Source organism: Anthonomus grandis, chromosome 9, assembly GCF_022605725.1.
Source record: "Anthonomus grandis grandis chromosome 9, icAntGran1.3, whole genome shotgun sequence".
In the NCBI taxonomy this organism is placed as follows: Eukaryota; Metazoa; Arthropoda; class Insecta; order Coleoptera; family Curculionidae; genus Anthonomus; species Anthonomus grandis.
In genome coordinates this window covers 30,070,696-30,085,048 of record NC_065554.1, presented here as the reverse complement: position 1 = coordinate 30,085,048, position 14,353 = coordinate 30,070,696, and the positions used below count along the sequence as shown (strand labels likewise).

At 31.7% G+C, this 14,353-nt stretch overlaps 1 protein-coding gene across 6 annotated transcripts in view; it reads right to left on the bottom strand.

The window, feature by feature from the left end:
- The window catches only part of LOC126740801 (trafficking kinesin-binding protein milt), a 102,488-nt gene that overhangs the window by 22,515 nt on the left and 65,620 nt on the right, over positions 1-14,353 (bottom strand). For all 6 annotated transcript variants that reach the window (XM_050446978.1, XM_050446979.1, XM_050446975.1 and 3 more), the window contains 8 exons: positions 11,026-11,130; positions 10,877-10,953; positions 10,560-10,809; positions 8,827-8,943; positions 8,635-8,765; positions 8,274-8,581; positions 3,312-3,956; positions 1,895-2,208 (listed from right to left, as the gene is read on the bottom strand). In XM_050446978.1, the coding sequence (XP_050302935.1) occupies positions 1,895-2,208; positions 3,312-3,956; positions 8,274-8,581; positions 8,635-8,765; positions 8,827-8,943; positions 10,560-10,809; positions 10,877-10,927 (1,816 nt within the window). In that variant the 5' untranslated portion in view covers positions 10,928-10,953; positions 11,026-11,130. The remainder of the gene's footprint in view (positions 1-1,894; positions 2,209-3,311; positions 3,957-8,273; positions 8,582-8,634; positions 8,766-8,826; positions 8,944-10,559; positions 10,810-10,876; positions 10,954-11,025; positions 11,131-14,353) is intronic.

Here is a 14,353-nt window from a genome sequence, read left to right as displayed (position 1 = left end):
AATTATACAGAAATACATTTAAGAAGGACAGAGACCACAAACAAAGGTATGTCGCGAATGCGTTCCTACATTCGTAACCAGCCAATGAGATGCGAGCGTGGAGCGTCCCCTGCTTCGTGCTGTTTTAGTTTAGTAGCCGACTAGCCGTGTTATTATATTATATTATAATATATCATCATATTATTATAAATTACAATTTGTTTGAAGTGCGTAAGTGATAACTTTGTGATTTATTTGTATGTGGAGTAATTTAATTTGTGATTTTTATGTGAAACATTATTGTGACGGTAATTATTTTGGACTCCATTCAGGTACTTTATCTACTAAACAGTGAATTATTTATGTAACTAGAGGGGAGGGAAACTTTATTTTATTATTTATTATATCTGAGTTATCATCAGTTATGGCAGATAATAAAAAAAAACGTAACTCTTTATATTGTAAAAAATACCGCTATAGAAAAAAGCACTTGAATGATTTGCATCTGAAGTTAAATATTAGTACTAATAATTTCTCCATAAATCCGCCTATTTCAGAATGAATTTATAGAGTTTATTTAGATAAAGTTAATAGTATAAAAAAAGTATTGAAAATAAATGGAATTTAAAAAAGCTAGCACTGAAATGTGTTATACAATATGCATTTCGGGTGTATAAGGTATTCAATAAGAGTTCATAATAATAAATTGTCTTTTTTTTTAGGGAAGTAGATTCGGTAGACGCAGATGAAGCTTAAAAAGACACGATTAAATCTACATTTAAAATGTAAACTTTTTGTACTGACTATTAAATATACCTATAAATTATATCATTATTGGTTTTATTCTTAATAAATTTTCTTTAAAAAGCCAAGTTTTGAAAAGCAATCCTACAGATTTCGCTAAAATTACCAATAAATAGTTTCTTATATATAAGGAATAAAAATATCAGTTATAGTAGCCTAAAATCGACTTGTTAATCTTAAAAAGAATTTCCCAAATAATATAAATAGTTTATGGGATTAACAAAATAGATTTTAGGTGGCGATCAGGATACCCAGATTATTCTTTAAAAATCTGTCTTTAAATATATATTTTTAATATTATATATTTTTGTAATAAAAAATATTACAAAAATATATGAATTATTTATAATAGAAATATTTAAAATAAATATTTGATCAATATTTAAAAAATATATTTAATTAATATTAAAAAATCTGTCGCTCTAAATATTAAAAAAACATTTTTTTAAAATATTTAATGAATATTTTATGCTATCAGGGTTAGTAATTCAGTAAGAAACTAAAGGCGATTTTCAGCGTTGAATTGGTAAGAACCGCGGTTACTCTTTCGGTTGACAACTTTGACGGGTAATTGTGACGTATTGTTCTCCCTGATACTATCAGGCTAGAAACCTCTTTAAGTTGGTTTCTTTATATATGTTTACAATAAACCCCTCATGACTCACAGGTAAAGCTTAAAATGTATCTTTTTGTTATGTAAATTATAAATTTAGAGGTTAAAATGTTAACGGAGCGAAATTATCTAAGTTGTCTTATAAAAGACTGCCTGGGCTTACCCTATAAAATAAAGACAAAATCTTGTAACTTCGTTAGAAGGCACTGGTGCGTAAGAAGTAAAAACTTTATAAACCCCGGGTAGCGTGTAAAGTGAGTACTTTACGGGCGGTAGTAAAAAAAAGCAATTTTTGACTTTGATTAAGGTTACTTAGTAAACGCAGTAAGGACCAGAACTTTGAATTTAATAGCAAAGTCGATATGTACAAGTTGGCAAACACTTTTGCGATTGATTGAACCAACTAAGACACGTACACTTTATGGGCTCTAAGTACTTTAACATAATTTGCTCCTGAAGCTTAACAGTTTGACAGTGAAATTATTCGTTGGGACGTACCTCTCTCGTTAAGCATCTTAGCCAAACCGAAGGTGGTGGAAAAGGTGCTGCACGAGTTCCTTCTGCTCAGGCCCACTGGGGTTTGCGGCGGTGAATTCTGTATGCTACTGCATACTGACGTGATTCTACTGCCCCGATTACTGGGAGTGACGAAAGTGCCGTCGTCCGGATGCATCACGGTACTGTTGGTGTACGTGTACGTGTGAACCGACGCCTCGAACAGTTTTCCTGGATTCGTTTGGTATTCTTCGTCTTCTTCCAGGTCGCTCAGTCCGTAAGATTCCAGGCCCAGGTCTTCTAGTTCTTTGCCACCTCTAAAAAATTTCATTGTAAAATTTTGGCCTGTAACTTTTACTTATATAGAGAGCTAAGCACAAGCTTGTATTCAAAAGACTCTTGTGAATTGGTTATATAATCACAAGGTGGTCCTCACTTGTCATATTTTTTCTATTATTATTGTGTTGTAACTATAAATCTGTATTTAAAGGACAATTAAAAAAATTTCAATAAATTCTTACTAAGCAATAAACTAGCATCAAATTGTTATGCTCTTAAGGTGGTATCCTAGGACGTTGAGTTTAATGTTGCCAAAAATACTTATTTTGCTTTAATTGAATCAAATCTAAGGTACGGATTATGTTTCTGGGGTGTATGTTGTGACCAAGTGTTTTTGTGTTGCTAAACAGGGCTATCAAATACATTTGAAAAATTGGAGTGAGGAATTCATGCAAAGAACTGTTCATTTCACACAAAATCTTAACTTTGCCTTCTTTATTAATTTTGGAATCCGTTTGTGTTATTCATAAAAAATATAGAAACCACAGCAATGTAACAGAAAGACATGAATAGGAAAAATAATGAATAGGCAGTAGAAGGGCCAATGATGAAACTTTACCTGTACCCAACAGTACATCAATAAAAAAATCTTTTATTTTCAATGGTAAAAAGCTGTATAATCATCTTTCTGCAGATATCAAAGTGATTCATAATAATAAGTTCTTTGGAAAAAGTGCAGAAGGATTGCTTGTTCCAAAAGGGTACTATGAAATTGGAGACTTCTAAGTGGAGAGATTTTAAATGTACTGTGTCCTTTTTAACATGTTTTAATGTTGTATTATGTTTGAATTTATATATGTTGAAATTTATTAGTGTAATTTGTTTATTTGTATTATATGTTAAATCTAGTTTTATTGTATTCTTACTATATTATGGTTTGTTGATTTTTTTTACAACTTTGTCAACAAGATTTCTTATGACAATAAAGCTTATATTCATTGATATAGCGTGCTATATGATCATTTCAAGCATATTTGTGCTGCTTGGGCAGAGAACTCAAAACAGTATTTCTAGATAAGTTATTTAATAAAAATGATATTTCAAATGCAAAACTCCTGTAAGAATCTAACAATTTCCTTACCGTATCCTCACACCAGGTCTCTCCTCCAACAGTCCGCCGAAAGTGGGCTGCGCGAGCTGCGACCAATGATGCAAAGTCTGCGAGCCCTCCATCGGTTTCACAATTTGCAACTTCTCGGGCAACTTCCAACCCGAACCGAAATAATTCCCCGCCGATCCGGTGGACATCAAACTGTCCGGCGTGCGACACCCGAAAGGCAAAAACCCGTCGCTCTCGTAACCTCCGTAACCGGTCTGCAAATTGGCCCTACGCGCCAACACCGCACCGGGAGTGAGACGTTGCAACGCCGCCTCCAGTTCGGTCGCTCCCGGGACACCCGGGACGCCCTTTCGGGGCGCACCCGGATAACCCTCCTCCGAATCGGTCGTATGTAACGAGTCCATATCGGAGTGGCCCGAGGTGGACTCCAAACTGGGATAACCCAGGGAACTGCTGCTGTAGATCGACGACGAAGGTCTCCTCTGGGCGGACGTGTAGCCCGCGTAATTGCCGGTGGACATGACGCTCATACGGGGACCTCCACTCGCTCCCATGCTGCTCACGTAACCTCCCAGGGAGGAATGGAGGCTGCCCAGGCTCTCCGCGCTGCTCAGGGAGTTTTGGGAGGCGCAACGGACCGTTTCGAAGACTTTTTTGAATTGCGGCCTAAGGGAAAGAAGAAGTTTTATGTAGAAAATAGTTCTATAATAGTTTTGTTAAAATTAATTTAACAAAAAAAAAAACACTTTTGTTTAATAGTGTTCGAAATTGTCCATGAATTATGTATACAAATTTTCAGAATCACATCTGGTCAATTTTCTGAGTTATAAATTTTGTGTCAAATAAATAGAAAAAAAAATCAATATTTTCGAAAAATATTTTTTTTCTCAAATTTTTGTAGGAATTGGGAAAAACGCTGAAATAGGTGTCCAACAAAATTGTCCTTGGAATACGTATACAAATTTTCAGAATGACATCTGGTCAATTTTCTGAGTTATGAATTTTGTGTCAAATAAATAGAAAAAAAAATCAATATTTTCGAAAAATATTTTTTTTCTCAAATTTTTGTAGGAATTGGGAAAAACGCTAAAATAGGTGTCCAACGAAATTGTCCATGGATTATGTGTACAAATTTTCAGAATCACATCTGGTCAATTTTCTGAGTTATGAATTTTGTGTCGAATAAATATTAAAAAAAAATCAATATTTTCGAAAAATATTTTTTTTCTCAAATTCTTGTACGAATTGGGAAAAACGCTGAAATAGGTGTCCAACGAAATTGTCCATGGATTATGTGTACAAATTTTCAGAATGACATCTAGTCAATTTTTTGAGTTATGAATTTTGTGTCGAATAAATAGAAAAAAAAAATCAATATTTTCGAAAAATATTTTTTTTCTCAAATTTTTGTAGGAATTGGGAAAAACGCTGAAATAGGTGTCCAACAAAATTGTCCTTGGAACACGTATACAAATTTTCAGAATGACATCTGGTCAATTTTCTGAGTTATGAATTTTGTGTCGAATAAATAGAAAAAAAAAATCAATATTTTCGAAAAATATTTTTTTTTCTCAAATTTTTGTAGGAATTGGGAAAAACGCTGAAATAGGTGTCCAACGAAATTGTCCATGGATTATGTGTACAAATTTTCAGAATCACATCTGGTCAATTTTCTGAGTTATGAATTTTGTGTCGAATAAATAGAAAAAAAAAATCAATATTTTCGAAAAATATTTTTTTTTCTCAAATTCTTGTACGAATCGGGAAAAACGCTGAAATAGGTGTCCAACGAAATTGTCCATGGATTATGTGTACAAATTTTCAGAATCACATCTGGTCAATTTTCTGAGTTATGAACTTTGTGTCGAATAAATAGAAAAAAAAATCAATATTTTCGAAAAATATTTTTTTCTCAAATTTTTGTAGGAATTGGGAAAAACGCTGAAATAGGTGTCCAACAAAATTGTCCTTGGAATACGTATACAAATTTTCAGAATGACAGCTAGTCAATTTTTTGAGTTATGAATTTTGTGTCGAATAAATAGAAAAAAAAAATCAATATTTTCGAAAAATATTTTTTTTCTCAAATTCTTGTACGAATTGGGAAAAACGCTGAAATAGGTGTCCAACGAAATTGTCCATGGATTATGTGTACAAATTTTCAGAATGACATCTAGTCAATTTTCTGAGTTATGAATTTTGTGTCGAATAAATAAAAAAAAAAAATCAATATTTTCGAAAAATATTTTTTTTCTCAAATTTTTGTAGGAATTGGGAAAAACGCTGAAATAGGTGTCCAACGAAATTGTCCATGGATTATGTGTACAAATTTTCAGAATCACATCTGGTCAATTTTCTGAGTTATGAATTTTGTGTCGAATAAATAGAAAAAAAAAATCAATATTTTCGAAAAATTTTTTTTTTTCTCAAATTCTTGTACGAATCGGGAAAAACGCTGAAATAGGTGTCCAACGAAATTGTCCATGGATTAGGTGTACAAATTTTCAGAATCACATCTGGTCAATTTTCTGAGTTATGAACTTTGTGTCGAATAAATAGAAAAAAAAATCAATATTTTCGAAAAATATTTTTTTCTCAAATTTTTGTAGGAATTGGGAAAAACGCTGAAATAGGTGTCCAACAAAATTGTCCTTGGAATACGTATACAAATTTTCAGAATGACAGCTAGTCAATTTTTTGAGTTATGAATTTTGTGTCGAATAAATAGAAAAAAAAAATCAATATTTTCGAAAAATATTTTTTTTCTCAAATTCTTGTACGAATTGGGAAAAACGCTGAAATAGGTGTCCAACGAAATTGTCCATGGATTATGTGTACAAATTTTCAGAATGACATCTAGTCAATTTTCTGAGTTATGAATTTTGTGTCGAATAAATAGAAAAAAAAATCAATATTTTCGAAAAATATTTTTTTCTCAAATTTTTGTAGGAATTGGGAAAAACGCTGAAATAGGTGTCCAACAAAATTGTCCTTGGAATACGTATACAAATTTTCAGAATGACAGCTAGTCAATTTTTTGAGTTATGAATTTTGTGTCGAATAAATAGAAAAAAAAAATCAATATTTTCGAAAAATATTTTTTTTCTCAAATTTTTGTAGGAATTGGGAAAAACGCTGAAATAGGTGTCCAACAAAATTGTCCTTGGAATACGTATATAAATTTTCAGAATGACAGCTAGTCAATTTTTTGAGTTATGAATTTTGTGTCGAATAAATAGAAAAAAAAAAATCAATATTTTCGAAAAATATTTTTTTTCTCAAATTCTTGTACGAATTGGGAAAAACGCTGAAATAGGTGTCCAACGAAATTGTCCATGGATTATGTGTACAAATTTTCAGAATCACATCTGGTCAATTTTCTAAGTTATGAACTTTGTGTTAAATAAATAGAAAAAAAATCAATATTTTCGAAAAAAAATTTTTTCTCAAATTTTTGAAGGAATTGGGAAAAACGCTGAAATAGGTGTCCAACGAAATTGTCCATGGATTAGGTGTACAAATTTTCAGAATCACATCTGGTCAATTTTCTGAGTTATGAACTTTGTGTCGAATAAATAGAAAAAAAAATCAATATTTTCGAAAAATATTTTTTTCTCAAATTTTTGTAGGAATTGGGAAAAACGCTGAAATAGGTGTCCAACAAAATTGTCCTTGGAATACGTATATAAATTTTCAGAATGACAGCTAGTCAATTTTTTGAGTTATGAATTTTGTGTCGAATAATTAGAAAAAAAAAATCAATATTTTCGAAAAATATTTTTTTTCTCAAATTCTTGTACGAATTGGGAAAAACGCTGAAATAGGTGTCCAACGAAATTGTCCATGGATTATGTGTACAAATTTTCAGAATGACATCTGGTCAATTTTCTAAGTTATGAACTTTGTGTTAAATAAATAGAAAAAAAATCAATATTTTCGAAAAAAAATTTTTTCTCAAATTTTTGAAGGAATTGGGAAAAACGCTGAAATAGGTGTCCAACGAAATTGTCCATGGATTAGGTGTACAAATTTTCAGAATCACATCTGGTCAATTTTCTGAGTTATGAACTTTGTGTCGAATAAATAGAAAAAAAAATCAATATTTTCGAAAAATATTTTTTTCTCAAATTTTTGTAGGAATTGGGAAAAACGCTGAAATAGGTGTCCAACAAAATTGTCCTTGGAATACGTATACAAATTTTCAGAATGACAGCTAGTCAATTTTTTGAGTTATGAATTTTGTGTCGAATAAATAGAAAAAAAAAATCAATATTTTCGAAAAATATTTTTTTTCTCAAATTCTTGTACGAATTGGGAAAAACGCTGAAATAGGTGTCCAACGAAATTGTCCATGGATTATGTGTACAAATTTTCAGAATGACATCTAGTCAATTTTCTGAGTTATGAATTTTGTGTCGAATAAATAGAAAAAAAAAATCAATATTTTCGAAAAATATTTTTTTTCTCAAATTCTTGTACGAATTGGGAAAAACGCTGAAATAGGTGTCCAACGAAATTGTCCATGGATTATGTGTACAAATTTTCAGAATCACATCTGGTCAATTTTCTAAGTTATGAACTTTGTGTTAAATAAATAGAAAAAAAATCAATATTTTCGAAAAAAATTTTTTTCTCAAATTTTTGAAGGAATTGGGAAAAACGCTGAAATAGGTGTCCAACGAAATTGTCCATGGAATATGTATACAAATTTTCAGAATCACATCTGGTCAATTTTCTGAGTTATGAACTTTGTGTTAAATAAATAGAAAAAAAATCAATATTTTCGAAAAATATTTTTTTTCTCAAATTCTTGTACGAATTGGGAAAAACGCTGAAATAGGTGTCCAACGAAATTATCCTTGAAATATGTATACAAATTTTCAGAATCATATCTGGTCAATTTCCTGAGTTATGAACTTTGTGTCGAATAAATAGAAAAAAAAATCAGGCATAGTTATAGTAATAAAAAATTGCATTGCTTACATCGTGCCATCGGTACCATTCGATATTCCAGAATCGACGCTCAATTCGGAATGCATCGACATCTCGAGTTCGTTTTGTAAACTATCGTACGGTCCGGTACCGGTGGCGCCCAACGACGAGAACAAACTCAACCTGGCGGCGGGAGTTTGTTTTTTTCGCAGTTTTTTGATTTGCTCCTGTGCATCTTTGAGGAGAGCCTCTACCTCGTAGAATCGCGCCTTGAACTCCGATAGTTCTACCGCCAGACTTCCCTGGTTTGCGGTGGTGATTTGCAAGAGACCGGTCAGCTCTTCGTTTTCTGCTAGGAACTGTAAAAACGTCGATATTTTGAAAATATGACATACTTCATAATATTCCTTACCTTTCTTAATTTATCCTCCGTGTCCTGCAACTGCGCTTGCAAAGATAAAATTTGCTCGTGTTGCATCCGGTTCTCCTCTTTGACCTTGTCGATTTCGTCTTCTAAGTAGCTCATACTTGAATTTGCACAAGCTGAAATAGTTAATTAAACGGTTCAATTAATTAATTGATTAATTAAGCGAATTACACTCACTTAGTTGTCCCGTTAGGTCTTTCAATAGTCTTTGCTCCTGTGCTTCGATATCGTCCGCGCAAGACGCCAAACGACAATATTCCGATTTTAACGCTTTATTCTCGTCTTGGAGGGATGCTGTAATTTATATATTAAGGCATATTTATTAAAAATTAAATACTTAAATGACGGTCAAACAACAAGACTGAAACACCAGTGTGCACAACACGTAATAGTTAAATCAACGTTTATTTTTGGTTTACATCAGGTATACATTTTTGGTTGAACTTCAACGATAAGTATCTTTGTTGAAGAATTTAATATTATGTTTATGTTATTCACTGTTTTTGCGTAAATTAATAAATACCATTTTTGGAAAAATTCTATTTGGAACAAACAAGCACATTATGGCAACGTACGAAATACGTTGCTATAATGTGCTTATTTACTGAAATGAGCATTCTCAAGACCAGGGTTTTATTAATTTACGCAAAAACAGTGCATCAAATTAAAAAAAACTGAAGATTGCAAATTTGCTCAAAATTAAATAGGGATTTAAAAAAAAAAGTTATTTCAAAAAAATGCAGTGGCGTACTGTCAAAAAATGCCCCCTGCAAGTAGAATATTCAGAAAAGTATGTCCTAGAAATATTGTCTATGGTCCAAACCAGTTTAACCAACAAATTCTGACTTATAGAATGTTTTTTTGTAGCGGTGTCTGAGGAACAAGATCGAACTTCAAGGCGATCATTCACTTTAAAGATGAAAATCTAAAAAAACCACTGGGAATATTCTCATAAAATAAAAAGCACAATATTCAGAAAAGTATGTTCTACAAATTATGTTTAAGGTTCATCTCAATCCAGCCAATAATTTTTAAAATATTCCACTTTTTGTGTAATGAGTTCTAAGGAATAAGTTCGATCAGGTGATCACCCACTTTCAGAAGGAAAATCTAAAAAACTACTGGGAATATTCCTATGAAATAAAAAGCAGAATGTTCAGAAAGCAACGAATGTCTTTTAGGTTTTATCTTAATTCAGCCAATAATTTCGAAAATATTCCACTTTTTGTGTAATGGTTTCTGAGGAACAATTTCGATCTTGAAGGTAATTATTACTCACTTTAAGGAGGAACATTTAGAAAACCACTGGCAGAAGCAGAAAAATATATTTCACAAATGATGTTTAGGGTTCATCTGGACCTTACTAGAAATTTTAAAAATATTGCACTTTTTGTGTAATAGTTTCCAAGGAATAAGTTCGATCTTCAAGCTGATCATCATCCATTTTAAGGAGGAATTTCGAAAAAACTCTTAAATAAAAGTCCAATATATAGGTTTTTAAATATTCAATTCACATTACCAAATTGAAACACCACATTAACTAAAGATCTATATTAGTTTTCGGGTCAACGCACTCTATAGGCTCATTAATATCCATTTCTGTAGTAAACACTACTACGTCAACAACTCAAACACTTTAATCACATTATTTTTTTTAATTTCCGAGGAGAGTTTTGGCTTTAAGCACGTGGGTTACGTAAGTGATTCGTTTGACAAACAAAGACGAACTAACTGGTGGAAAATTAAGAGAATTACTTAACCATGCAACCGGTTTATCAGTCTATATTTAATCGAGTAAATAGCGGGTTATAAACAATCACTGTACACACACACACACAGATAAAATTGCGGGGTTTAAAAAATCAATCCGACTGATTGACGATATGCGTGTTATATAAAATTTCCCTTACCGATTCTTTTTTGCATAAGGTCCAAATTAATCCGACCGGACGACGCGGTGTCCAGCATGGAATCGTCCATATCGTTGGTGAGAATCTGGATGAGGTCCGTTTTCTTTTGGCACTCATGGCTGAGCTGGGTGATTTTCTCGTAGGCCGCCTTCAGGTCCGTTTCCAACGACGCCACCGTGTTTTCCAGTTTGTTGTTGTGCTGCAACAGTTCTTTTCCTATTCTGGCGGTCAGTTCCAAGTCTTTTTCTTTCTGGATTAAATTGGGGAATTTAACGCGTAACGGTAGGTAAGTATAGTAAGTTATATAGGTTGCTTACCTCTTCCAGAAGCCGGGTGACTGCTTCTATGTCATCGTAAGTTTTTGTCATTTGGCTCACGCGATTGCTACATAGAACTGCAATTAATTGGATCGAAATGAATTTATTTATCGATTGGTTAGGGGTTAAGAAGTGAAGGGAACACTTACGAAAATAGTTGAGCGTCTCTCGGATTTGATCCGGGGATAGTTTTAGGTCCGCCTCGTCTACCTGAAGTGCCGGAGTCGGTATAAACCAATCTTGATTTTCGTAACCTGAAAGTAATAGACGTAATGTTAATCATCAAAGAAAGGATTATTGTATAAATATTTTTTCAGGCAATTGAAATCCAAGTATTTTACTTCTTCCAGGTAATTTTGACAGAAACGGCTTTAGCAGAATTAAAAAAAAAATTCTGGTCTCTAATATGCCACATTTTTTTAAAAATTTCAAATATTTGTTTTGACTGTATACGTTTTTTAGACAGTTCTGCCAGGTTTCTTTAAAAACCATGGAAAAACAGGAATTATTGCTCTACTATAAGAAAAATTATTATTTTTCTGCGTTTTTAACATAATTACCACTTTTTTCCAGGCAGTCCATAGTTTTCCATCCAAATTCAATTGTGTAATTTTCAGGTTACACAAAATTAAGTTTCAGTTGAGTTTCCGAATTATTGCAGAAAGCTAAATATCGCGTAAAAATAAAAAAAAACCTTAAATTGTATATCTGAGCACTATCATATTTTCACCCTTCAAACAGAACCAAAAAGGAATAATCTAGGAAGGACGATTCTAAAAATGTAAAAAATAATAAAAAATTAAGGACTTGTCTTTTTAAGGGATTGTTCAAATAACATCGACTTTCACTCACAGGAGTTTCCACTCTGTTTTGCCGAAAATTTGTAAGTTTTTTTTGGAGGGTCAAAGGGACACAAAAAATTAAGTTAAAATTCAATTTTTTTTCTTATTATTAGGACACTGCGTATTAGAGGAAATTTAAAATAAAAACTACGTTTTTCCTACGTATATATTCACGATAAAATTAGTTGGTAAAGTCACAGGGCAAAATTCAATTGTATTATTTGAGTTAACTTTTGCAATTTTCCAGGCAGTTGAAATGGTGTCTCAAGGTCCTGGAATAATTTCTCATTTTTTTCCAGGCAGTTGAAATTATTTTTAATTGGTTTGAAACTACTGGAATAATTTTTTTTAAGTAGCTAGTCACTTTTCAAATTTTTTAGACAGTAGAGGTGAAGTAAAGGTCCTGGATTAACTCTTTCATTTTTTTCAGACAGTTCGGATGATTTTTTAGTATTTCAAGTTCCTGGACTAATTTTAATTTATTTTCTAAATAGTAGATGTGATTTTTAATGGGTTTCAACCTACTAGAATAAAATTTCATGTATTGGGACTACATGCAAGCTGGTTTTCATTTCGAAGAATTTTTCATTTCTGTAGTACAGTTGGGGTTAATTTTCGATTTTTTGTCTAGTCAGTTGAAGCGGTTTTCATGGGTTTTAAGCATCTGGAATAATTTTTTAATTTTTTCAAGACAGTTGAGACGATTTTCACACAAAAATAATTTAATATTTGTGTTCCACTAGAATTTAATTGGTGAAGGTGCCAGGAAAAAAATCGTCCCTTTTAATGGTGAATACCCCAAATAAAATTTTAAAGTATTTTTCTCATTTCAACTGACTAGACAAAAAATGAAAATTAACCCCAATTGCAGTACACAAAAATAAAAAAATCTTAGAAACGAAAACCAGCTTGAGAAATTATTTAAAATGCTTGGAAAATCAAAAAAGTGACCTCTTGATTACATGAGTGTAGTAGACAGTACCTGAAAGTACTTGAAACTCGTAAAAAATCATCCCAACTGCCTGGAAAAATTGAACAATTATTCCAGGACCTTAAAACATCATTTCAACTGCCTGGAAAATTGCAAAAGTTACCTCAAATCACATAATTGAATCTTGCCCTGTACCAATTAATTTTATAGTGAATACATACATAGGAAAAACATTGTGTTGTCTATGTCCCAATAACAGGAAAAACATTTTAACATCATATATTGGGTCCCTTCCAAAAAAAAAAGATCGGACTTTTTGGCAAAACAGAGTGAAGAAAATTCCTGTGAGTGGAACTCGATTTTATTTGAACAATTCCTTAAAAAGACAAGACCTTAATTTTTTTTAATTATTATTATGCGGTAAATAGTACTTTAAAGATTTATTTTATATTCCCGCATAAAAATGTATTTGTTACGTATGTTAGACCTATAAAAACAATAAAAGAAATTTTCTTGCTTGAATAGGAATATACATAAGAACATTTTTGCCTGGCACCTCCACTAATTGAGTTAATCAGCAAACGTAAATTTAAAATCCTTATGGATCTTTAGAAAGTTAAGAAGACAAACTTTCAAATTAATAGCATTGGTATAGGGTGTCTCAATGCAAAATTTTTCGTTGTGTTTGAAAATATCAAATTATTCAAATATATAATTTAAGGAAGATATTTGGTTTCCTAGAGCAACTAGGAAACTCAACCAAAAATGCGTTTGTGCACCTTTAAAGTTCCGCAAATGAATTTGGATGGATATTTATTAAAAAAAAAAACGTGGAAATAAATCCTTACGAATTTTTATAGCAGGATAGGGACAAAAAAAAAACAGTTTATGGGGTATTTCTTGTTTAGATTTTAGGCACAAAATAACATTAGAACATGAAAATATTCTCACTAATGGTCAAGGTATCAGGCATCAAAGCGAGTGATCACTTTAAAGAGAGTTCCTTTATATATAAAATTAAAGCTTAGAAGGAACATTTCAAAATTATTGTTTCTTTAATAAAAAGCGTTTTGTTGCATGAGAATATTCCCAATTGTTCTTAAGATATCGGTCGGTAAAGTGGTCGGTCTTTTAATAAATAAATAATTCTTTTAGATCCTAATAGACCGTTGAAATGAGAAAAATTTACTTTAAAATTTTATTCGGGGTATTCACCATTAAAAAAAAACGATTTTGTTCCTGGCACCTTCACCAATTAATTTCTAGTGGAACAAATATTAGATTACTTTTGTTTGAAAATCGTCTCAATTGCCTTGAAAAAATTAAAAAATTATTCCAGGTGCTTGAAACCCATGAAAACCCCCTTCAACTGACTAGACAAAAAATCGAAAATTAACCCCAACTGCAGTACAGAAATGAAAAATTCTTAGAAATGAAAACCAGCATGCATGTAGTCCCAATACATGAAAATGTATTCCAGTAGGTTGAAACCCATTAAAAATCACATCTACTATTTAGAAAATAAATTAAAATTAGTCCAGGAACTTGAAATACTAAAAAATCATCCGAACTGTCTGAAAAAAATGAAAGAGTTAATCCAGGAGCTTTACTTCACCTCTACTGTCTAAAAAATTTGAAAAGTGACTAGCTACTTAAAAAAAAAAAATTCCAGTAGTTTCAAACCAATTAAAAATAATTTCAACT